At 54.5% G+C, this 22,728-nt stretch overlaps 7 protein-coding genes across 7 annotated transcripts; 2 read left to right on the forward strand and 5 right to left on the reverse strand.

Moving 5' to 3' along the window:
- Positions 1-1,510: 1,510 nt before the first annotated feature.
- Positions 1,511-4,383, reverse strand: IWZ02DRAFT_452402 (P-loop containing nucleoside triphosphate hydrolase protein). Its single transcript, XM_066767590.1, has 3 exons — positions 3,359-4,383; positions 2,168-3,309; positions 1,511-2,116 (listed from the first exon to the last, which is right to left on the reverse strand). Exons 1-3 carry the CDS (start codon positions 3,920-3,922, stop codon positions 1,990-1,992), a joined length of 1,833 nt encoding a protein of 610 aa, XP_066622297.1. The 5' UTR covers positions 3,923-4,383; the 3' UTR covers positions 1,511-1,989.
- On the reverse strand, positions 4,368-6,668 carry IWZ02DRAFT_452403 (threonine dehydrogenase). The gene is made up of 5 exons (XM_066767591.1): positions 6,208-6,668; positions 5,801-6,051; positions 5,652-5,740; positions 5,010-5,400; positions 4,368-4,898 (listed from the first exon to the last, which is right to left on the reverse strand). The coding sequence occupies exons 1-5, from the start codon at positions 6,327-6,329 to the stop codon at positions 4,696-4,698; spliced, it is 1,056 nt and encodes a 351-aa protein (XP_066622298.1). The 5' UTR covers positions 6,330-6,668; the 3' UTR covers positions 4,368-4,695.
- IWZ02DRAFT_402577 (mitochondrial protein-like protein) lies at positions 6,669-9,319 on the reverse strand. Its single transcript, XM_066765636.1, has 3 exons — positions 9,152-9,319; positions 8,585-9,096; positions 6,669-8,533 (listed from the first exon to the last, which is right to left on the reverse strand). The coding sequence occupies exons 1-3, from the start codon at positions 9,274-9,276 to the stop codon at positions 7,059-7,061; spliced, it is 2,112 nt and encodes a 703-aa protein (XP_066622299.1). The 5' UTR covers positions 9,277-9,319; the 3' UTR covers positions 6,669-7,058.
- A 542-nt stretch (positions 9,320-9,861) lies between these two features.
- On the reverse strand, positions 9,862-15,096 carry IWZ02DRAFT_433378 (SNF2 family N-terminal domain-containing protein; the record flags this gene model as incomplete). The annotated part of the gene is made up of 5 exons (XM_066766290.1): positions 9,862-10,022; positions 10,078-13,900; positions 13,948-14,376; positions 14,430-14,678; positions 14,746-15,096. The coding sequence occupies 5 exons, from the start codon at positions 15,094-15,096 to the stop codon at positions 9,862-9,864; spliced, it is 5,013 nt and encodes a 1,670-aa protein (XP_066622300.1).
- A 530-nt stretch (positions 15,097-15,626) lies between these two features.
- Positions 15,627-16,998, forward strand: IWZ02DRAFT_274253 (brix domain-containing protein 2). The gene is made up of 3 exons (XM_066763541.1): positions 15,627-15,991; positions 16,047-16,264; positions 16,322-16,998. The coding sequence occupies exons 1-3, from the start codon at positions 15,864-15,866 to the stop codon at positions 16,915-16,917; spliced, it is 942 nt and encodes a 313-aa protein (XP_066622301.1). The 5' UTR covers positions 15,627-15,863; the 3' UTR covers positions 16,918-16,998.
- IWZ02DRAFT_274308 (uncharacterized protein) lies at positions 16,958-17,843 on the reverse strand. The gene has a single exon (XM_066763543.1). The coding sequence runs from the start codon at positions 17,758-17,760 to the stop codon at positions 16,999-17,001; it is 762 nt and encodes a 253-aa protein (XP_066622302.1). The 5' UTR covers positions 17,761-17,843; the 3' UTR covers positions 16,958-16,998.
- Positions 17,844-18,198: 355 nt separating this feature from the next.
- On the forward strand, positions 18,199-19,465 carry IWZ02DRAFT_274282 (uncharacterized protein). Its single transcript, XM_066763542.1, has one exon. It carries the CDS (start codon positions 18,302-18,304, stop codon positions 19,382-19,384), a length of 1,083 nt encoding a protein of 360 aa, XP_066622303.1. The 5' UTR covers positions 18,199-18,301; the 3' UTR covers positions 19,385-19,465.
- The last annotated feature ends 3,263 nt before the right edge of the window (positions 19,466-22,728 follow it).

Below are 22,728 nucleotides of genomic sequence, written 5' to 3' on the forward strand. Positions count from 1 at the left end.
GCTTTCTCCAGCCCAACCCCAAAATCCCCAAAAGGCCCCCAAAGCAGATCATATCAGCTCTGGTCAACTGGAGATATCATGACCCATTCCCCACTCAACATGCGTCAACGCTCGATGACCAAGGCAGGCGTCACTTCTCTTCCTAAATTAAGCCTGCCCTTCCTTGTCCCTCCGCACTGCCTGCCTCTGAGCTCATCCATCCCACTTTACATTTTTCTTTTCTTTTTTTTTTCTGTCCGTCATTCCATCGGCATCGGGGGGCTAGCAGGGAGGCCAGGCTCTCCATCGACTTCCGCATCCATCCAAAACGCCAGACGCGCACGTTTTCTTGGCCGCGCCGCCCCTCACCCTCCACCAGGTACCTACCTTACCTTACCGCGCCCGCGCCCCCGCACGCGCCGCACGCCTTGCGCCTCGTGTCTGCCACCATCGTCTGCACCGCCTCGGCCCATTTTACCTACCTTACCGTTCATCGAGCGAGGTACCTGGTACCGTACCCGCCGATCGCCCTGCTCTGCTCTGCTCTGCTCTGCTCTGCTCTGCTCTGCCCTGCTCTGCTCTGCTCTGCTCTGCTCTGCTGTTGCCCTGTCTTGATTTCGTGTTTGCCCGAATTTTCAGACGTGCTCGGCCTTTTAATCTTTGATCATAAATTCGTGTTGCGGAGGTCGGCGATGGGTAGACTTACCTACCTACCTGCCTGCCTGCCTACCTCCATATGCTCCAGCTAAGCTGGTACCAAGGTATATGAAGCTCACATACGATCTGACCTGGAGAAGATACAGGCGCTTCGAAAAAAAAAAAAAAAAAAAATAGCCGTAACATAGCAGCAGCTGCAGCAATCATTCACGCCCTTACTTCCACAAGAACCCTCCTCTTATCCTCCATTCTCACTCACCTCATGCATGCAAACCACCTTACGCCAAACCCCCTTCTACAAAGCAAAAAAAAAAAAAAAAAAAAAAGCGTCGGCGTAGTGTACGTACAGAAAGAGAGAGACACCGTTTGACAAGCTACCTAGTGCCGCTTGCCCGGTGCTATTTGTAGACGACCCGACGTGAGGCGTCGCGCGGCGTTTGACTACCACCGCCGCCACCTACCTCCTTCTTAATGGGCTTGAGACGGGAGGGAGGCGGGGCCTTGGAAGATGCGGTCAGTCAGTCAGTCAGTGAATCATCGCCTAGATTGAGTGTGGAAGACGACGACGACAAGCTCTGTCTTTACACGCTGGCCATTCATAGTGGTTGCAATCAGAGAGAGGGAGAGGGAGAGAGGGAGAGTTCTTCAAGAAGTAGTCCGTTTTCATTCGCAATTCTAACCAAAGTCTAGGTAGGTGCAACTTCGTGTCGTATTCAGCCCGCATCGCGTCTTCTTCCAATTAAGAAGAAGACGGACGGACACAGCAAGCAGCAGCCAGCGTGCAAAAGAAGAAACAAAAAGTCGCAGCAGAAGTAGGCAACGGGCGCCGACTCCGCATCCTCTATCTCCCAAGCCAAACAACTAAAACGAATGGAAAAAAAAAAAAAAAAAAAGTTTACTCGATGTCCACACCCCGGCGATATCTAACCCAAAACGTCGGACGTGATTGTCGAGTAGTACTACCACATCAGCTAATTCCCTTTGCCTCCACTTTTGATCCTCCCATTCCTTCCCTGATCTCTTCTCCACATCAGATCAACTGCTCATGTCTGCGGGCCTGACGACGGCCAAACATCCTCTCCCCGCTTTTTGATGCCTGAATCTACTTGGCCGACAGGTGGATGCGGCAGCGACCCAGTCTACCCGGCGCGGAAACGAAATGCAAAAAGGCGCCGACGAGACGAGACCAGTCCCCCTATGCAGTTCTATGTCGATCGTGTGCGTGCATCAAAGGCCGGTCCAAAGAAAAAGTGGAAGAGAAGAAAAAGTCCCAGCCTTTTTTCGTTTGTCCGAGTTCGTCTCTCTTGCGTCTAGCTGCCCTTGTTCTTCGCATGTGCAATGTTCGAGGGCTTTTTAGACGGCGCCGGCCGAAATCATCTTCTTGCGGAGGTAGTTCTTGTACTCTCCAATGGTGCCGTCCCACCTGCGGACAGTCTTGTTCTCGCAGACCATAATGTCCTTGGCAATCTTGTCGAGCAATCTGGATTCACGTCAGCAAGTCATTTCAGTGTCTTATGCTTGGGAAGCTCACCTGAAGTCGTGGGAAACAACGACGACACCACCGTTGAAGGCGTTGATGGCGTCGGCGAGCGAGTCGATCGTAGGGATATCGAGACCGTTGGTAGGCTCGTCGAGCAGAAGCATGTTGGGCGATTCAATGGCGAGCAGGGCAAAGACGATACGCGACTTTTGACCCTCGGACAGAGTACCCATCAGGGCAGTCTGCGACTCACCAGAGAGACCGTAGCGACCTAGCTGCTGTCTCCAGAACTGGTAGTCCTGGGAGATGGACGAGAACTTCTCGCGGACAAAGTCGAGAGACGACTTGGTCAGGTCAAGCTGTTCGGCAGAGTGCTGGCTGTACATGCCGAGCTTCAAGTGGGTGTGGCGAGAGACGCTTCCCTTGGTGGGTGAGAGCTCGCCGGTGAAGATGCGAAGCAGGGTCGACTTGCCAACACCGTTGGGACCGACAAGAGCGGTACGAGAGTCCATGTCGACACCAAAGTCAAGGTTCTCGTACAGGTTGTCCTCGGGGTTGCCTGAGTACGAGAAGGTGACATTGTCCAGAGACAGGACGGGAGGAGGAAGCTTCTCGACGTCGGCAAAGCGGAAGGTGAAGACACGATCCTGGACGACGGGCTGAATGAAACCATCGGCCTCCATCTTGTCGAGAATCTTTTGCCTCGACTTGGCCTGCCTGACCAAGTTGGCGTAGGTACCAGCAGAGGCAATGAACTTCTTGATGTGCTTGATTTCCTCCTGTTGCTTCTCGTAGGCCTTTTGCTGATTGGTCTCGTTCTCAGTCCTGGTCTTGATGTACGAGTCGTAGTTACCACCGTAGTATATCAGGGACTTCATGCGCATGTCAATCATGTTCGTGCAGACGCCGTTCAAAAAGTCCATGGAGTGGGAGACGAGGATGAGAGTGCGGTCCCACTTCTTGAGGTACTCCTCAAGCCACACGCAGGCCTCGAGGTCCAAATGGGCCGTGGGGTCGTCGAGGAGCAGCAGCGAAGGCTTGACGAAAAGTGCCTTGCCGAGAGCGACACGCATTCTCCAACCACCAGACATGTCCTTGGTCTTCTTCTGGATCGTCTTCTTGTTGAAACCGAGACCAGTCAGGATGAGCGAGGCGCGGGTCTGGAAGGTGCTGGGGTCCATGTCCTCCATGCGCTGCGTAGAGTTAGCGGAGTCGATTCGTGTGGAGCATTGTCAAACTCACCTCGTAGAGCTCCTCCAGGATAGGAGCCTCAGGGCCTTGGTTCTCAAGAATTTCCTCGGCCTGCCTCTCCATCCTTGCCAGCTGATTCTGGGCCTCACCGACGACCCAGTCAAGGGCACCGACGTCGGTCTTGGGTGCACCCTCATTCAGCAGGTAGATGTCAATGTGCTCGGGGAAGGGAAACTCGCGGGCGGCGATGGAGCGGAGCAGAGTCGACTTTCCGCAGCCGTTCTCACCGAGCAAACCGTAGCGACGGCCGTAGTTGACCTCGATGGTGGTGTCGTTGAAAAGGACCTTGCCGTGAAACACGAGCGATGCGGACGTGATCTTGACGTCGCGGCTGGCCTCGAGCGAAGCCAGGACACCAGTGGTGACGCGGTCAGAGACGCCGTGCTCATCCTTTTGCATGTTGAGCTTTTCGAGCTTCTCGGTGGCTCCATCAACGGGGCCCTCGCCGCCGTTCTTAGCGGCCTCCTTCGCTGCCTTTCTCTCCTTGAGGGTGGGCTTGCCCTTGCCGGAAGCCTCGCGCTTCTCTTGACGAGCGGCCTTCGATGCGGAAACCATGGTGGATGCTCGAGGGACGATGAGGAGGGGTGGTGTAGGTGTCGAGAGTTTGGGGTAAGATTTTTCGAAGTCGAGCTGCGAGGACGTCAGTAGCGGGGCACGGGCGGCGGCGGCGCTACTGGTGCGATAACGATTATCGTTAGGGCTGCGACGTCAGGCAATGAAGCTGTCGGTCGACGTGAAAGAGAGGCGGGGGAGCAACGATGAACGGAAACGGTCGAGCAAAGGGCCGTGGGGGAGTGAAGAGGATTTGGCAGCCGGGCGCTCAGCGCGGGTTTTGTGCAGGCCAAAAGCTGCCTGGGCTGCTGGACCGCTTTTTCCCTCTGGCCGTCACTGTGGCGAACAGCGACCAATCGGGAAAACGCTGATCCACCTCACTCTGCTGGCTGGCTTGGGCACCGAACTTTCACCTTGCGCCTTTCTTCTCTCTGTCACTAATGACAAGCTCCATACTGTCTCGTGTACGTGATCCAATCCATTCCCAGGCATTGCATTGACGAGCTTTTAGCATCTGGTGCTTTGTCTACTCCTTCTATTGGATGTTGGCCAATCAGAGTGTTCAAATTCAGGCACACTGCATTTTGGTTGGCCTTGGACCAAACCATTGTTTTTCCCCCAACTACCCAAAAAGGTAAATATGGGGAGCATCAACATCTGTCGCCAGAAAATCCTCTCCTCCGACCAGCTCCATATGCAACACCATCTCTCAAATACATCACATCACCTCTGACATGCACCACCCAACATGCGCCAACAACAGTCCAAACACAAAGCTACTGTCCAATCTCGAACACAAACTTTTGAACCTCCGCTCTGTCGAACCTCTCGTACGCCTCCACCGCTTGGCTGAGGGGAATCAACTTGGCCGTCAGGCAGTCCAGCTTATCCTCGTGTTCCTTCAACACCTCCAATGCTTGTGGGAAAAGTGACCGCACAGGACAACGGCCCATCTGCAACTGAATGTTCTTGTCGTATGCTATGATCACACCTCAATCAGCAAAACTGCCAGCCCAAAAAAAAAAAAAAAAAAAAAAAAAAAAAAAAAAAAAAACCTTTGCTCCATCTGCGCCGCAAGAAAGAAACTCACCTTCGGCCCCAGCAAAGGGAATCTCTCCGTTGTGCACGCCGACGCTACTGACAACGCCAAAGGGTCTGACAGCATCGAAAGCCAGTCTCAATGCCGGACTCAGTCCCACAATCTCCAGCACGACGTCGGCGCCGCGCCCACCCGTCGCCTCGCGCACCTTTTGAGCGACGTCGACCTCCTTGAAGTTCAGGGGCACGGCTCCCATGGCGGCCGCTTGCTCGAGGCGCGATGGTACGCTATCGACGGCGAAAATTCGGGCGGGCGTGTAGGCGGTGGCGGCGACGAGCGCGCAGAGCCCGACGGGCCCACAGCCAATGAGGACGACGGTCGAGGCGGAGATGCGCGAGAGGGGGAGCCGGGTGAAGGCATTGTTGGCGGCGAAGTAACCCGTCTGCAAACATTGCGTAAGCTTTCAGACTTTGCTTGCTTCGTGAAGAAGAAAATGATGAAGTTGCCGTCCTCGCACTCCAGCTCTTGATTTCAAGCCTTCTGTCTCCTTAAGCCTACCATAATCCTGCGCAAGGTCCTTGCACAAAAGAGCAAGCAAGCCGGAAAAAGGCGAAAGGTCCAGGATCGACGATTTAGAATCAGAGTAACAGCCAATCTTCTTCCAAGACAAAAGAAGACAGCAGCGCTGCTTACAGGAAAGATATCGGCCATAAGAATAAGATTCTTATCCTTAACGCCATCCGGAGCCCTAAAGACCGTCGACTCGGCCAGCGGAATGCGAACTGGCACGCTACATCAGCACACGCTCTGAAAAGCCCAAACCCTCCAGGAACGACACTCACCGTACTCGGCCTGCGCGCCGTCCAACACGGGCGTACCAAAGCACCGCGACTTGACGCACCGCGACGACAGATCAAGCTCGCAGTAGAAGCACTCGCCGCAGCTGATGGTGAAAGGGCAAACGATGCGTTCGCCGAAGGCCAGGCTCTTGATTGCCGAACCGACTTCGTGAATCGTGCCCGTTAGCTCGTGACCGATGATGAAGTCTGGCTTGTCACCGGCGTCCTCGAGGCCGCGGTAGTAGTGGAGGTCGCTGTGGGTGATCAGGGGCGTCAGTACAGAGCGTTGGTGATGAGAGAAGAACATGGAGTATGTGATCGGAGACCAGATGGAAGGAAGAACATGGCCAAAGACAGACAGAGACGAATGAAAACGAAAAGACAGAAATTGGAATTGGAAGCAGACGAACCTTCCACAGAGCCCTGAGTACTTGACTTTGACCACGACATCGCTCGGCTCTTCAACCTTGGGGATAGGCCTCTGCTCGACCGCGACCTTGCGCGGTCCCTTGAACACAACAGCCTGCATCATTTGCACGCAATGATGCACCAAAACGCTTCCTTATCAGCGCTTTTCCTCTTCCTCTTCCTCTTTTTTTTTCATAGACCCCGCGAAAAGGGAGAAAAATTCCTAAAAGAAACAATGACGATCAGATCAGAATACAAGCCAAGCCCAACAATGCACACAAGCAGGCGCTCGGGAAGACGTGGTCCAACGCGATTGATGAGCTGCCAATGAAGAGATGACACAGCGGGTTGTTAATATCCGGTGCAATGAGAAGAGCTCTCTTAAGTCGACCACTGCACCAAAGTTCCAACGGCACGTAAAAATTATTGCTTGGGCGTGGAAAAGAAAGGTGGTCATGACAGTCGTCGACGAGGCTTGCGATGTCGGTTCTCTGAGCCGGGTCCGTCGGGCCGAGTACGATTCGCCGAACCTAGGTACCTACTACCTAAACCTACCTACCTACATTGCGTAGATTTTGGTTCACCCAGCAAAAGCCAAAGACATTTGTAGTTGAGTTTTACAGTTTTGCGGAATGGGAGTTTTTGATCCATGTCTAGCTCAGAATCAAGATTCTGTGTAGGATGACGAGTGCTTCTTAGACCTGTTGGTGAGAAACATCAACAACTGGCGCGAGCAATGTACACGTTTATAGTATGCATCCTCCAAAAGCAACCCGGGTATTCAAACGCCAGCAACGCCGTCGCAATGCTTCAGATCGCAAATGCCCTTTGGCACAACTCGCTCACCTCAAATCTAAGCAGTCCCCTCGACCGCCTTCGCGATCTCTCTATCCTCTTCGACGCTCGGCAGCGCCCCCCTTTCCTTCAACTTGGCCTCGACTTCAACCCACGCGCGCTCCTTCGCCTTATTCCTAGCCTCTTGCTTGACGTAGACTAGGAGCCGCAGCGCGCCGTTCGGCGTGATGCCCTCGATGCGGCGGGCCTGACCAACACTCTCGGGCCGCGTGACGGCAAGCAGCTGGCGCTCTTCGTTGGACAAACCGTGCACGCGGTCATAGTCGAGATCCGGGGGGAGGATGAGGTTCTCGTCGCGCAGGAAGACGCGCATGAGCGTCTGCTGCGTCTCAATGTACGGCGCATACACGCCCTCGATCTGCACGCGCTCCCGCACGCCCGCATCGTACTTGAGAATGTCTGGGTAGATGGTGCTCAGCTTGTCCATGTCGACGCCGTTCATGCGCAGCACTTCGAACGCGCTGCGTCGTGATGTGTCGCGCCGGATGTCGAAGCCTTGCGTCGTCCAGTGCGCCGAACTGTGAACCTCGCGCTGCAGCATTGCAATGAGCTCTTGCATCTGCGCTTGCGTGTCTTGGAAGATCTGCCATCGCTTGTCGTTCACAACGCCTGCGTCGCGCCCCTTGGCCGTGAGGCGCATGTCGGCATTGTCAGCGCGCGCAGACATGCGAAACTCGCTGCGCGAAGTAAACATGCGATAGGGTTCGGTGACGCCCTTGGTGATGAGGTCATCTATCATGATGCCAATGTAACCATCGGCTCGCGTGAGGGTGAATGGTGCTTTGCCCTGTGCCGAAAGTCCAGCGTTGATTCCCGCAACGATACCTTGTCCAGCAGCCTCTTCGTAACCGGTGGTGCCGTTGATTTGTCCAGCAAGGAATAGGCCCTTGACGTTCTTGGTTTCCAATGTAGAGCGGAGGTTGCGGGGGTCGACATAGTCGTACTCGACTCCGTAGCCGGGTTGGAGCATGTTGACATTTTCCAGACCCCTGACTGTCCGGAGCATCTCATACTGCGCATCTGCTGGCACAGTCATAGAAATTCCGTTGGGATAGTACACATCTGTGTCGAAGCCCTCCGGCTCCAGCCATATCGTGTGTTTTTCCTTGTGGCCAAACTTGAGAATCTTGGATTCCAAAGACGGACAATACCTGGGACCTTTGACTGTCTCTCGAATGTGAATGCTCTTGTCCAGATTTGCTCTTATTATGTTGTGCGCCGCTTCATTTGTGAACGTCATATGACAAAGCATTTGGTCCTCAACCTGCACCCGGTCATTCAAATAACTGAACGGCATTGGAGGTTCGTCACCGGGTTGCGGGTCGAGGACATCGAAGTTGATCGTCTTTTTATCCAGCCGAGGAGGCGTCCCCGTTTTTAGTCTGCCCAGCTGGAATCCAGCCTCGCGTAACGATTTGCTCAATCCAAATGTCGCTGCTTCACCCATGCGGCCGGAAGGGAACACGTCCAGACCTGCACAAGAGTCAGAACAAAGTTTTTCATTTCCCACTTCGACAGACCTACCTATGTGAATCTCGCCACCCAAGAAGGTCCCCGTCGTAATGACGATATTCTTCGCCTCAATCATCGTACCGTCTTCCAACCTAATTCCAGTGATCTTCCCGTACCTCCCTTCGCAAACTTCCTCCCTCTCGACCACAATATCCGCGACCTTGCCTTCGACGACGCTCAAGCCAGGGTACCCCATAATCTCCTCGCGCATGTAGCGGTTGTAAAGCTTGCGATCGATCTGAGCGCGGGGTCCCCAAACAGCGGGGCCCTTCTTGCGGTTCAGCACGCGGAACTGCACGCCTGCTTTGTCCACGATCCTTCCCACGACCCCGTCGAGCGCATCAATTTCTCGCAGCATGGTGCCCTTGCCGATTCCGCCAAATGACGGGTTGCAACTGCATACACCCAGGTTCGACAGCGACGGCGTCACAAGAGCGGTGCGTGCGCCGGTGCGCGCGGCGGCGGTCGAGGCTTCGGTGCCGGCGTGGCCACCGCCAATGACGACAACATCGTACGTGGGGAGACTGAAAGGTGATTTGATCAGCTTCATTGGCCTTGAGAGAAGGACTCCAAGCTTACCCAATGTCACTGGATATGGTGGCGAAGCTGCGGCCTAGCGTGTTTCGCCGGTAATATGCTGGAAGCCGCACTCGAGGTGCATTGGTCCACAGCTGGCGTGCCCTGAGAGCAACTGGTCCAGCCATTATTGGTGTTGCGCGATGGTGTCGAAGTGTTGTTTGGAAAGAGCTTAAAAAGTTTGGACTGCCGTTCAAGAGCGCCATCGAGTCCCGAAGCTTAACCGAGTTTGGGGTACAACTGGGCACCAGTTACGGTAAAAACGGCAGCACATCTTCTGTCTACATGTAGCTTACATTAAAAAGCCGCAAATTAAAAAAGTTGTGGACAGCTATAGTTTACAATCGAAAAGAATGATGCCAGAATTCTGTAACAGTGCCTCTTAACACAGTGAACGGGCAAGAGAAAAACTGGCAAAGTCTTGAGAACAATAGCCTAGTGACGCATTGAATACTCAAATATGAAGTCTTCACTATGACGAGAGCGAACATGCCGCCACTGCCTCTAATGCCTGCACCGTTTTTGTGTATCCCGCATACGCACGTTTAATTGTGCTTGAAAGAAAAAAAAAAGTGCCCTCGAGTTGATGGGCCAAACGTGTCGAAATGCCAGAACTTTATCGAATGGGCCGGTGCCCGTCAGTCGCAAGCCTCTTCCGGATATTACCAAATCGCTCCAGGACTATCGTGCCAAAAATCTCCGCTACAAGTCGCTCAACCGTGCACATCTCCAGAACCATCAGCAATCGCAAGACGCTGTTTCAGCGTTTTTGCTTTTTTTGACAGCCCCTTTCGCTTCCCCTTGGCCGGCACTTCAGAAACCGGTGTTGCCGCTCCAGAAGGCTTCGCACTGCCATCGTCAAAGTGGCCCTCGCCTACATTGACCGTTAGCCACAACCAGAAAATGGTGGTCCAACAGAACCGACTTACCCTCGTGATACATGTCGTCGAGATTGATTTCCTTGGCCTTCTTGGCCTGGGCCTTCTTTCTCCGGCCAGATGGCGCGTTGGCCTCAGCAGCTGCCATCTCAGCTTCCTTCTTCTCGATCATCTCAGCTTGGTCGTCGTCCGCAAGCCACATGGCAATATCCTTGGTTCTGTTTTCTCTCGACCTGGTGTTGAAGTCGACCTGTGCGCCTGCGCCACCAGAAATGACAACACGTTGGACTTCTTCCTTTTGCAAGGCCCGCTTCCGGATGCGCTCCTCGATGGTGCCGCGAGTGATGAGACGATAAACCGTTACCTGTCTGGTCTGACCAAGACGGTGAGCACGATCCATAGCTTGACTGTCGATAGTGGGATTCCAATCCGAATCGTAGAAAATGACAGTGTCTGCTGAGGTCAGGTTGATACCCAGACCACCAGCGCGAGTCGACAAGAGGAAGACAAAAATTTCGGGCCGAGTCTGGAAGTCGGCGACAGTGTCGCGACGATCTTCCAGCTTGGTTGATCCATCCAGACGACAGTATTTGTAATTGCGGTAAGTCAAGTACTCTTCCATGAGATCGATCATGCGTGTCATCTGGAAGTAAAGCAAGACACGGTGGCCTTCCTCCTTGAGCTTCTTCAAGAGGCGATCAAGAGTTGCAAGCTTGCCAGAATCGGTGACGAAGCGTCTCATCGAGGGAACGGTAACGTGGGTGTAACGTTGCTTGGCGTTGGAAGGGGCTGGAAGCATATCCGTGATGGGGAACCTGTCAGGCTCTACCTTGGACTCGAGCAACTGTTGCTCAGCTCTTTCATTGATGCCGTAGAGCGCGGCCCGGACCTCCGGATTGAAATTGGTCGTGCGTTGTTCCGTGATGACGTCCTGGCTTGGATAGAAGAAATCTATAGGTGGAGCAGAGGCACCGGGCTTGGAAGCCGCCTCCATTATCTCAAGTCCTGTCGCCGCGTATGCACTATTCGATATGTCGAGGAGGTTCCGCATGTAGCCTTCGGTGGTGACTTCTGCAAGCGGCCGGCGGTCATTGTACTGCACAATGTTGAGCATGGAATGCGTTGGTTGGTAACTGCCTTCGTCTTCATCGTACAGGACTTGGAATCGGCCAAGCTGCCGGGGCTTCCTCGCGATGCCCATAGTACGGCGGAAGAGGCCACTCCGTGCAGCAGAGGAGACTTCACTAGCAGACGTGTCTGCAAAGCGCAACCACGAAAACTCGCCGTCTTGTCTTGAGCTCTCAAGAACATTATCGGGTCGCCAAATGTTCATCAGATGCTCCAAATACTTACCTCTCCAACCGGCCTGCGGGTTATCCGGCCCTGGGATTGAAAGCCTACCTTTGCCAATCAGGTTCGGGACGGAATACTCGATGAGGTTGCGGACTGAGTAGGCAACGTTGACTTCAGAGCCTTCGCGCATGAAGGACGCAGTCTCAGCAAAGTAGGAGAGGGACATGGGAGAGTGAGTCTCGGCGCGCTCGAAGAGATCCGGGTGGTTGCAGACTTTTCGGAACTGCATGACCAAATTCATCAACGTGGCTGTGTCCTGATCATCGCCGACTGCGGCCTTCTCGATGAGGTCCATGATGCTGATCTTGTTGCGCAGGTTGGTGTAGTAGGCGCGCTGGCGGTAGGTCAAATCACAGAAGACGTCCATTTCAATCTTGTCTCCAAGCTCTTTCTGCACGTGCTTTTTGATACGTCGCAGCATGAAGGGCTTCAAAATCATGTGAAGACGCTTCAGCTGATCTTCGTTGAGCTTGGTGTTCGATTGCGCGTGGCTTTCAATGTCCTTTGAGAACCAGTCGCTGAACTCATCGTGAGAGTCAAACAAGCTTGGCATGATGAAATGAAGAAGCGCCCACAGTTCCTGCATGTTGTTTTGAATTGGAGTGCCGGTCAAAAGAAGACGATTCCGGCAATGGAAGCCCAAGAGACTCTTCCATCTTGAACTCTGAGAGGATTTGATGGCTTGTGCTTCGTCAAGAATCATGTACTGCCACCGGATCTTCTGGAAGTATTGGGCATCCTGGACCACGAGTTGATACGACGTTACCAGGACGTGGAAAGGCGAGTCTTTTTTGTATGTGATGTGCTTTCGATCCCAAAACTTTCGGAGAATCTTGCGGTCCTTGGCGCTGCCCCAGTAGGGCAAGACCGAAAGATCAGGCACGAACTTGGTGATTTCTTGCTGCCAGTTGTGAAGTGTCGACGCTGGAGCTATCACTAAAAATGGTCCCCAGATGTTGTGGACCTCGGCTAGATATGCCATGACTGAAATTGACTGGACAGTCTTGCCAAGACCCATCTCGTCGGCCAAAATACCGTTGATGCCCTGTTCGTAGAGGTTGACCAACCAGTTGAGACCCTTGAGTTGATATTCCTTGAGCTGGCACGAAAGCATTTTCGGTTGTGGGACGTCCATGCTTTGCAGACTAGTGGGGTTCTGAAAGTTCATCTCCTCGCTGTCGTCAAAGTCTGTCTGCGCACTCTCGTTGCCCTCGTTAAAGGCCCTGGCACGATCTTGTGCTTCCTTGACCGCATTCTGGGCGTTTGCCATGGCAGCTTGGTGAAGCGCCGTCTCATCTTCCGCGTCGAAATCGAGCTGATCAAAGCCCGTGACCTTGGCGTCCACTTTGGCACTACTCGACGGAAGATCGATTGTGTGTGCGTCGGGTTGGCCAGGCTTGACTGTTTGGTTCGACACGCCCACGTCGTCAGTCGATCGCTCAACTTCATCCGTCTTGACCTTCTTGCCAATGAAGTGAGAATACAGCTCAGTCTGGGAGATCAAGAAATTGAGCTTCCGCTTCTGCCGGTTGGCTTCACGTTCAGCCTCGGCCTTCTTCGCATTCTCCAATTCTTGCTTCTCGGCCATCTTTCTCTGGTCTCGTTCATCCCTTTCGTTCCTCTTCCAGAACGATAGCATCTCTCTCATGCTCCTCTTTGCGCGGGCCTGGACATCCTTCATGCTCTTGTTTGTACGCAGTTGCCATCTCCGGGCTTCTTTAGAGGCTAGCTGTGCAGTTTTGCGCAGGTTCGATTGCTTTGTCGCAAGCGAGTTGTCCTTAATACGGCAAACCTTGGGAACATCCTTGCGCGCCAGATCCTTCCAAATCGCGTCGTAGAGCTTGTTATACTCCTTGGACTCGAAGGGCGCGATTGCAGTCGGGACAGAAGCGACCGGCGGGCTTGACTCCTCGGTGAAGCTGCGTTCTCTTTTCAAAGCATCTAGTCGCATCTCTTCCTTGGGAGCAATCGCTGGGAGCTCATCACCACGGTCAAGCGCGAGTTGCGCAGCGGCCGCGGCGTCCTTCTCTGCTTGCTTTTGCTCCTTACTCTTACGAGGTCTTGCGCCCTGTCGGCCCTTCCCTTTTCGGCCGTCGCGAACGCCCCCGTCTTCGGACATTTGGAAGGTGGACATGGTCCCGCCTTCAAAGTTCGGGGCGTGAGGAGTGACCTCGCGGATGTCGGCGCTGGGTGTACCACCCTGCAGCAACCTGTTGGTATTCTTCGCCTTTTGTTCCGCTTTTTCGGCTTCTTGCATCCACCTCCTGACCTCTTCCTCGTCGGTGGCATTCTCAGCTTTAGCCAGAGCTTCGTCACGCTTCTGAAACTCGTTTTGAAGGGTCTTCTCACGCCGCCTCTTACGCTGCATGTCTTTTTTGCGTTCCTTCTCTTCGGCAATCTCCCGGGCCTGCACCTCCTGCCACGCCTCATTTTCTTGCTGTGCGAAGAAGTTGCATTTGGCTTGAACCGCGTGGGTCGAGAAGGCGTCCTGGTAACGCTTGAGGTGCGCAGTGCGGCGGCGCTAGCATACATTAGCTTTGTGTGGGGAAGAAAGCAGTGACGGCTTACCTTGCGTTTACCATCTTCGACCCTGTCGACGTCAAGTACACGCTTCTTGCCTCGCTGTTCGTATTCTTGGCGAAAGCTGTCCCATCCCGCGTCGTCCCCATCACTCATAGCCATGTGTTCGATTCGGGCAAACTCGGCGTCAACTTCTTTCGGGTCCGGGTCTTCCACCGTGTTGCCCGAGATGGGTCGCAATGGTGCAGAGAAGCCGTTCGTCATGCCGTGTTCTGAGGTTGGATGAAGGGGCGGCGGTCTGAACTCGACGGGAGATGGAAATGACGAAGCAGGCTCTGCTTTTGTCAAATGTTGGGGGTCCGCGTAGGATTTGTTAGGCTGAGATGTGGGAGCCTGGTATGTTGCAGCAGTCGAGGGCGCTGGGTCGGAGCCGGACATGATGCTAGAAAGCGACATGGGATCGGCACGAGGAGGAGGCTAATAATTGTCAATTGTCAAGCCCTGGATGAAACCAAAGGACGGACACTCACGTCTGCTGAAGGCCCTCGGGCTGGCACGCTCGACGGGCCGCCCGATGGGCCCGACATGATGGCTTTGCTGTGGTCGTGAAAGTGAGTCGGCGAAGAGGGTGATGGCACGGGCTGGTCGATTTGGGGTTGCGGATGTGATGATGATTGAGGTGGCGGAGGTGCGAGTGGCGGAGGGAAAGTTGCGGCTACTGGTGAGTGGTAGGAGCTCCCGCTTTGTCGCGCGTCGCCGTAATTGTAGGGTTCCCGAGTCTGACATCCGCGGTGTTAGCGGTGCTTTCATTCTCTTGGAACTTGGCAAAACCGAGGGCCAACGCACCTGGTATTGACCTTTGTAGCGTGATTCTGAGCGAGAGGACGCAGGATAGGCGTGATCCGAGGTGGGGTCATAGTACTTTGAGGCGGATGGTGGAGGATCTCGCAGGTAGAGGGTCGACGCGATGGGAGGTAAGCTGGCGCCGGCAGACGGCGAAGTTGGCTGATTGTAGGATGGGTGCACAGGCAAGGGCGCTGGCGTCGACGGGTTGGAAGATGGCGCTCGGTCGGCAGCGAAGGGCGTCTGGATGGGCGACTGGGCAGCATTGTAGGCTTGGGGCTGGTGGTCCCCTGGAATTGCGTCGCGTTTGGCGTTGTCGCCATCGCCCAGGCGCTGCATCGTCACGGGCAACATGGCGGATCGATGCCGGCGGTGTGTTGATGATGATGATGGGCGACGTGGAGGGCGAAGGCCATCAAGGAACGGAGGGTGGGAGGAGGGAAAGGGCAGGCAGGATCGCGCAGGCGATTGCGAGGCCGCGACCGGGTTGGCCCAAGTCCTAGTGCATCAACTCTGAGGCTCGCATACAAAGTCGACGAGCGATCAGACTGGAGACGGGTGTGGGGACACGGCGGCGGAGCCCAACAGTCGGCTCTGCGGCAAAATGCGCGAAAGATGCCAAGCGGTCGTAAGCGGACAGGACAACGCTGGCGAGATGGAATGCGAAGCACGAGGGTCAGGCGCGAAGAGATACACGGTGGTTTACTTGCTGGCTGCACTGCGCGGCGGCGGCTGAGAACAGGACAGGACTGGGCAGGACTGGACGCGACTATGTGACTACAAGGGGAATCGACCGTCCGTCTCCAGACGCGCTCGACAGCCCATTGGCGGGATCAGTCCATCTGACGACGACGCGAACCGTCTCCAAATAACATTATCCAGCATCAGGATCTGTCGTCTCTGGTCTGGCTGGAGGCACGGGGATGCTTCTTCCCGCCTCGATCCCCCGTCCAGCTCTGACCCGACTAGGTTGAACTGACATTGGTCCGGCTGGAACATCCTCCATCCGGTGCACGCGCCACCAGTCGGCCAACGTCCCGGCCGCTGTCTGGCTACCTCCGACGATTTTTTGCCGGCCCGCGGTCCGCAGCATCAACCAACATTCACTGCTGCTTCTCGCCATGGCCGCCGTCTACAAGTCAATCGCAAAGGCCAGCGCCCGGGACCACGACGATGTCGACGCCGCCTCGACCAAGCAAAAAGTTAGGAACAAGGTCCTGATTCTCAGCTCTAGAGGCGTCACCTTTCGGTAACAACGCGTGCATCCATGCCCTACACCACCCCCAGCTAACATCTGCCTGCAGCCACCGGCACTTGATGAACGATCTCTACTCCCTCCTGCCCCACAGCCGCAAGGATGCCAAGCTCGACACCAAAACGAAACTTTTTCAGCTCAACGAGCTCGCCGAGCTGTACAACTGCAACAACATTTGCTTCTTCGAGGCTCGCAAGGGCCAGGACCTCTACCTGTGGATGAGCAAGCCTCCTAATGGACCCACCGTCAAGTTCCACGCGCAAAACTGTAGGCATCCAAATTTTCGCTTCTGTCTGCAGCTGCATACTGACCTCGCCCGCCCAGTGCACACCATGGAGGAGCTCCACTTTACCGGCAACTGTCTCAAGGGCTCGCGGCCTGTCCTCTCATTCGATGCCTCTTTCGACAAGCAAGCCCATCTGCGCGTCATCAAAGAACTTTTCCTCCAGACCTTCAGCGTCCCAAAGACTGCGCGCAAGACCAAACCCTTTGTAGACCACGTCATGTCGTTTTCGGTTGCGGATGGCAAGATTTGGATAAGGTGCTACCAGATCAACGAGACTGAGGCCTCAAAAGCGAAACCCGGTGACGATGGCGCCATGGACATCGACGAGGCGCCGAAAAAGGTCAACAAGAATGAAACTAACTTGTCGCTGGTCGAGATTGGCCCGCGCTTCGTCCTCACCCCCATCATTATCCAGGAGTCCAGCTTTGGAGGCCCCATCATCTTCGAAAACAAGGAGTTTGTTTCGCCCAACCAGGTCAGGAGAGAGGTGAGGTTGGCCAAGGCCGCAAAGCGCAACTTTCGCGCTGAAAAGGGCTTTGAGCGCAAGGCTAAGCGCGGCGACCTTGGTCTCAACAGCCAGGGCAGCCGTGTGAAGGAGGTGGACCCACTGAATGAGAAGGCTCTCTTTGCGTAAAAGGAAAAAAGTGTTTTGAGCGATTGCATGTCGGACGGCGTTTGGAGTCTGGGAAAATACAGATATCCGTGGACCAAGGTTTTAGCTGGCTAGCAGGACTTTCTCGAGTAGCGGAGGTACAGGGTCACGACGTTGCTCTCGCATGTTGGAATCCCGAGCTCGATGTGCGGACGACTTTTCGCCGCCAATCCTATCCCCAGTCTCCATCATTTTGTCTTGCAGGTACTTGGCGAATTCTGGCCGGAGACCTCCCGAAACGATGGCTATGCGCACTCCTCTGAGGAGCACCAGAGGCCTGAGCACTTCCTGCGTCTCCCATCGCCCCTCATAATTTACGAAACGGACGTCCACCTTTTGGAGAGTTCCATAACGCAAGCACTCCACCAGCCTTCGCACTTGTTCCCTTGTCCGATCTGTCAGCCCCCTCCCGCTACAGTTGTACTTGATCATGCCCGTGTAGCTGTCGACGCGCTCAACATGGATAAGGTAGTGCCGTATTCTCTGAATGTTGCGTTGAGAGAAGTGGTCAAGGAACGAATATGTACGGCTCGGCGCAAGATTATGGTTGTCAGGCAGAATGGTCCGAAAGCGGAATTCGATCTTCGAGTAGCCGCACTCTACCACGAAGGTGTTGTCGCCGTAGATGCAGTCAAGACATTCTTCCGATATCTGACGGTTGACTGAAAGCAGGGCAATGTCGCTCCTCTGCCAGACCAAGCCGTCGTCATCCTGCTTGGATGCTTCGTGAACGGTTTTGGGCAGAGCGTAGGAGTAGATTTGAAGGCGCAATTCGAATGGGAGTCGGAGGAACGGCGGAAGCGTTGACGCGTCCGTGTGGGCCATGTCGTCGATTGGTTCGATGCAACAAGCCGAATGATTTTTTTCTTGTCAATTGATCGTGTGATGGAGTCTGAAAGAGACGAATCCAGAAACAATGCAAGTTCAGCACTGTTGATCTTCGCCCAATGTGCTCCAAGCTGCGCGTTGAGCCTCTACATGTAGAGGGGAGTCAGGCGACAGTGATGACGCGCTTGTCTTGGCGATACACAGTGGTCTGGGCGGCGCGGGTGCACTCTGGGGGATCCTGGTGATGGCGGGTGCTACTGCTACCTACGACTGCCGCTCCTTGCGTGCACCCATCCATCACTCCCACCCTCAATGACAGACTTCTGTCCATCCGGCAATGTGTCGGCCATGCATTTCCTTCGTCATGCGACACTACGGTCCTCTCGCCTTACGTAGTTCTGCTTCTACCCGACGCTGGCGCTTTGGTAACCAACGAGCTCTCGGATAAGCTGCACGACGACGAAAACGAAACACAGCGACGGCGCTCTCGATTCCCTTGACTTTCAAACTCTCTTCAATTGCGCGTCAGGATATCAGAATGGCGTTCGAAATCCTGGCGACTGAGCTTGTGGCCAACATCTATCTGCACTGCTCGGTTGAAGATGTACTGGCTCTCTCTTCAACCTGCCACCGGTTCCGCAGTATCTACATGTCGAGAAAGATTCCGATTCTGGAGACTGCGGCTGGAAAACAATATGGGCCCCTCGATGATGCGACGCAACTTCTTACATACAACGCCAGCCAGCAAGTCCACGTCATACGCACCGCACCTTTTTCGATCGCCCTGTTGAAACAAATTCTCCACGTTGGCCGTACTGCTGAGCAGTGGGCTGATATATACCCATTCAAAAAGTGGAAACACAACTTCGAAGACCGACGACTCCTCTTACCACACGAGCGGTACCGCTTCAGACGAGCGCTGTACCGGCTATGGCTCTACAGTCGTGCCTTCCACAACCGAGACTACCCACGCGAGTCTCGTGTCCGAACGCTTCGATATCGCTCAGTGCTTCTGCACAACTGGAGCACCTGGGAGTTGGCAGAAATTGCTGATGTGTACGCGGTGCTCAGAGACGTGATAGACAGCAACATCTGCCCGAGCAACGGGACCATCGCACGCAAGTTCAAGCGGCGGTTCCCAGAGAAGGACCAGAACCAACTACTCTTCAACATCCATCTTAACTACCCGCCCCGCGCGTTAATCAACCCTTTCGTCTCTCCCTTCCATTCGAGTCCCAGTTCCCTGAACGGCTTCCACAGCCACCTCGACTCTGACCGTAACCGCCTGCACTACTCCAAGTACAACGCGACGCCATACCACGAGCCCGGTGCCGAGGGCTGGGGCGACGATATCCCGCACTATTACGTCGTCGAGGACATGTGCAAGCTGGAGCCGGACCAGATACTGTACCTGAAAACCCACGCCCCGTTGAAGCGGCAGATCGAGACTTGCGTGCGGAGCCTGGGCGACTGGTTCGAGAATAATGGTCAAACGTGGACGCAGACCTTTGAATTGGTGCTGCTCGAGCGCGGAGAGGATGTTGGGGATATAATGGAGGCCATCGCTGACGGCGAGATGGGCGTGGCCGTTGGGGAAGACTTGTCAGTGCTGCCACGCTAGAATTTGGTCAGAGAGTGTAAGTCACGATTCATGATTACAAGCTTTGCCGCAATCTTTCTCTACATTCCGAATCATGATTATGAGAAGAGGCATATGCGTGTGCGTTGGCGGACCGCTCATGACCGAATCCCCATGCTTGGTATGTCGAGTTTCAAAAATAGATGCAACAAGGTCTCCACTCGGGTCAAACATCTGATCATATTGATATTGGTCAAAATATACATAGGGCTCACCTCCAAAGACTCTCTAACTTCCGAAATGTGCGCCGTTCGCTCCCTGTTTTTCATTCAATTTACCACTTGGCTCTCTCGCCCCTTGAATCCCTTGTTTCGCGCTGCAGGCGCTGGGCTCGCCCAGAAATCTGCGGACGAGCAAAAGCAGGAGGGGAACTCAGAGCCGTGTTGGGGAGCCAGTCCACCCTCGCTTCTGGGACAAAGAGGGTCTTTGTATCACGCGACTGATTGAACGATGGGTGGGTATGTGGGTGGTTTACCGAAGTCGGCTGGAGTCGTTTCGGCTGAGGAGGCCTCCCCAACGAGGACAAAGAGGTCGTTGTTGGATTGGGTGTGGTGGGGGTGACTTTGCATTATTATAACGAAAGACGCTCCTGCTGCATATGTTTCTCTTTTCTTTTCTTTTCTTTTCTTTTTCTTTTTCTTTCTTCCCAACCGTCGTCGTCACAGCTATACTTCCCTTCATTCGCGCGGTCGAGACAACACACAAAAAGACCTAGAGAAATTCGTGTCCTGCACCATGTTCTCTGCCAGTAGCCGTTCATACCTCGAGGCGGAAGAGAGCTTGGTAAGTATCTAAGCAACCATCAAACAATCAAGAAAAGAAGAAGCAAAAAGAGACGGAAAAGGCCATGGAAAAGACCGAACACCGTTGACATGTAAATCTACAGCTTCCCCGGTTCCCGTTCGCTGCGCTCGTGCAGAGCATGCGGGACTGGATCTCGACGCTTTGGAACGGTACCGCTTCTGTCGACGCCAGTTCCTCATCGACGTTGCGCACGCCTCTGGACCAGAACGCCGATTTCGATGCTGCGAGCGGCGAAGAACAAACGCATGAGGTGCTGCGGCAGTCCAACGGTGCGCCGAAAACCCCTACTAGTCGACAGTAGCAACCGTGATTCCTTCTCTTTCCAACTTGCAGCCCGCGACGTCGCCGCTGCCGTTTACACGCCGTCGTCTCGCGCCGGGCGCGTTGGTTCAGTCTTGAGGAACACCAGCATGCGTCAGCGCAATACCGCACGCACGTCGACGCCCGGGGAGCCGATCAATGGGACAGGACGACAAAAGAGCAGAAAGCAAACGGAAAGATTAGCACCCACCGCCGCCTCCGCCGCCGCCGCCGCCACCACCACCACCGCATCCGCCTCCGCCTCCTCCACTGCTGCCTCCGCATCCACCGCCGCCGCCGCCGTCTGAAATGCCGCCTACGAAGCCGCCGAATCCGTCAGCATAGTGTCTGCGCCTGCCTACTCCTCCTCCTCCTCCTCTTCCTCTTCTCCTTCTCCTTCTCTTGTGCCCGCCGTACCCGCTGCTGCTGCCGTAGTAGTTGGGGTTGTAGTTGGGTGCCGAGTGGTAAGGTTTGGCGCCGGCGAGGGACGAGTTACCCGCTGGGCGGGAGGATGTGCAGCCCATGGTTTCCCCCGGTGGTGTGGGGTTTGGGCGGGCGGGGTTGTTGGTTTGGAGTGTGGAGAATTGCGTATTCGAATTTACCCTTTATCGTCAAGGGGAGTTTGGATGTGAAGCTGATGCCAAAGCAATGCAGCTGCGAGGAAGTAGAGGAATCAGAAGGACGAGAATTAAAAAAGGGTTTTGATGTTTCAAAACGTGCTTTGTTTCTTAGGATGTGTGAGGCAGTGATGTATCGATATCTAAAGACCATGGGGTTCCAACGCATCTTATAAATACAGCCCCAGCTGCCAAACTCTGTCATTTCTCTTCCCACCTTGACAGAACACGACCAGACCTGCTGACAGCCAGCCAGGTGAAGGGGTGGGACCCTTCCATCCATCCGCAGTTGTGGTGGGACCGTGCTCCTCCTTCCCTTCGAGGCTTTCGCATCTAAGCCTTGCCTCTCCCGTAAATGTGTGTGTGTGTGTGTGTGTGTGTGTGTGTGTGTGTGTTGAGAGCAGGCTTCGAGAGAGGATCTGACTAGGCTCTCCTAAGCCCTAGCGTGCCAGGAATCGTCTAACCAGGAAGCATCAAGCGACATGGCGAAAGGTGGCGCGAATCATCAGATTCAGCCTTGTGGGGCGGCGCATAGTCAACTCCTCTTTCCCAAAGCAGCAGCGAACAGACAAAAAATGCTGCCTCTTTTCCTTTTTTTTTTTTCTATTTTTCTTTTTTTCTTTTTTTTTCTTTCTTTCTTTCTTTTTTTTTGACGCTCGCTTGTTGGCCTGCATGCATGCTTGCTGGATGGAAATCATCACTGACGCCATCCGACGTGTCAGACGTGGACTCGAGTCAACCAAGCGTGATTCGATGGGTTCCCAGGAACGCGGTTCCTTCGATGCTCCCTCCCATCTTGCCTTTGAAAGCTTCGATTCGCTCGTGCTGCGTCGCCAGCCACCTTGGATGGGGGCCGACCGGCAGAGCCCTACGGTCAAGGAAGTCAGCACCAGTGCGGTGGGCGTCGACGAATGGCGGCACTGCCGGTACCTACATGGGTGTACTGCGCCCTGCAGGCTCAGGAACTGACGTATGCGGTGTGACTACCCGTATCATATTACTTATTTTTCTGGCTTTTCTGCGTTTTGCTGTGTCGACTAATGCGCTTCTGCCTGTGACTTTTGTCTTTTCTTGTATTGTAATTGTTGGCCCTCCTTCGACTAGCGCTGCTGCCTGCCCGCTGAATCTGCCCCGTTGCCTTTCTCGCCTTGGCTTTCGCCTATTTGGAATTTTGGCGCATCGCTGCTATTTACTAGGTCAGGTGCACTTGACGTGTCGGTAGAGATATTCCAATGACGATTCCAAGGCGCTTATGTATGTAGGCTATACCGCCTTTTAGGCGACAAAGTCCCAGACTGTCCTCACATTGACTGGGGTATCCATCACAAACTCAGCGAATTAGTAGCCTCGTCCTTGGAACTCCGAACCAAAGTCACGAGGCTGGCGTGAATCCTACTGTGTCGGTGCTCATAGCGTCCACAACATCTGACTGCTCATGCAACTTCCGACGTAGTAAATGTCGGTGACTGCCGCTGGCGCTGGTCGGGATCGCAAGTATCCAGCAGCCGAGAGAGAGAATGCGATCGGGCATGGGAGGTTCCGAGCGAGCACGCATTGGCGGTAAGCGCTAGTGACCCGTTGGAGCCTTGAAGGCTACAAGAGAAT

The sequence above is a fragment of the Phyllosticta citriasiana genome (assembly GCF_038021145.1).
Source record: "Phyllosticta citriasiana strain CBS 120426 chromosome Unknown IWZ02scaffold_7, whole genome shotgun sequence".
Taxonomy (NCBI): domain Eukaryota; kingdom Fungi; phylum Ascomycota; class Dothideomycetes; order Botryosphaeriales; family Phyllostictaceae; genus Phyllosticta; species Phyllosticta citriasiana.

What these genes read in the sequence shown, in the direction of transcription:
- IWZ02DRAFT_452403 (XM_066767591.1), bottom strand. Translation starts at nt 6,329, where the DNA reads ATGATGCAGGCTGTTGTGTTCAAGGGACCGCGCAAGGTCGCGGTCGAG. An exon ending in TACTCAGGGCTCTGTGGAAG is followed by an intron (nt 6,052 to 6,207) that starts GTTCGTCTGCTT and finishes GATCACCCACAG; the next exon opens with CGACCTCCACTACTACCGCG. An exon ending in TTATGGCCGATATCTTTCCT is followed by an intron (nt 5,401 to 5,651) that starts GTAAGCAGCGCT and finishes CAATGTTTGCAG; the next exon opens with ACGGGTTACTTCGCCGCCAA.
- IWZ02DRAFT_274282 (XM_066763542.1), top strand. Translation starts at nt 18,302, where the DNA reads ATGGCGTTCGAAATCCTGGCGACTGAGCTTGTGGCCAACATCTATCTG.
- IWZ02DRAFT_274308 (XM_066763543.1), bottom strand. Translation starts at nt 17,760, where the DNA reads ATGGCCCACACGGACGCGTCAACGCTTCCGCCGTTCCTCCGACTCCCA.
- IWZ02DRAFT_402577 (XM_066765636.1), bottom strand. Translation starts at nt 9,276, where the DNA reads ATGGCTGGACCAGTTGCTCTCAGGGCACGCCAGCTGTGGACCAATGCA. An exon ending in ACCATATCCAGTGACATTGG is followed by an intron (nt 9,097 to 9,151) that starts GTAAGCTTGGAG and finishes ATCACCTTTCAG; the next exon opens with TCTCCCCACGTACGATGTTG. An exon ending in GGGTGGCGAGATTCACATAG is followed by an intron (nt 8,534 to 8,584) that starts GTAGGTCTGTCG and finishes ACTCTTGTGCAG; the next exon opens with GTCTGGACGTGTTCCCTTCC.
- IWZ02DRAFT_274253 (XM_066763541.1), top strand. Translation starts at nt 15,864, where the DNA reads ATGGCCGCCGTCTACAAGTCAATCGCAAAGGCCAGCGCCCGGGACCAC. An exon ending in TCTAGAGGCGTCACCTTTCG is followed by an intron (nt 15,992 to 16,046) that starts GTAACAACGCGT and finishes ATCTGCCTGCAG; the next exon opens with CCACCGGCACTTGATGAACG. An exon ending in CAAGTTCCACGCGCAAAACT is followed by an intron (nt 16,265 to 16,321) that starts GTAGGCATCCAA and finishes TCGCCCGCCCAG; the next exon opens with TGCACACCATGGAGGAGCTC.
- IWZ02DRAFT_452402 (XM_066767590.1), bottom strand. Translation starts at nt 3,922, where the DNA reads ATGGTTTCCGCATCGAAGGCCGCTCGTCAAGAGAAGCGCGAGGCTTCC. An exon ending in TCCTGGAGGAGCTCTACGAG is followed by an intron (nt 3,310 to 3,358) that starts GTGAGTTTGACA and finishes AACTCTACGCAG; the next exon opens with CGCATGGAGGACATGGACCC. An exon ending in GTTGTTTCCCACGACTTCAG is followed by an intron (nt 2,117 to 2,167) that starts GTGAGCTTCCCA and finishes ACGTGAATCCAG; the next exon opens with ATTGCTCGACAAGATTGCCA.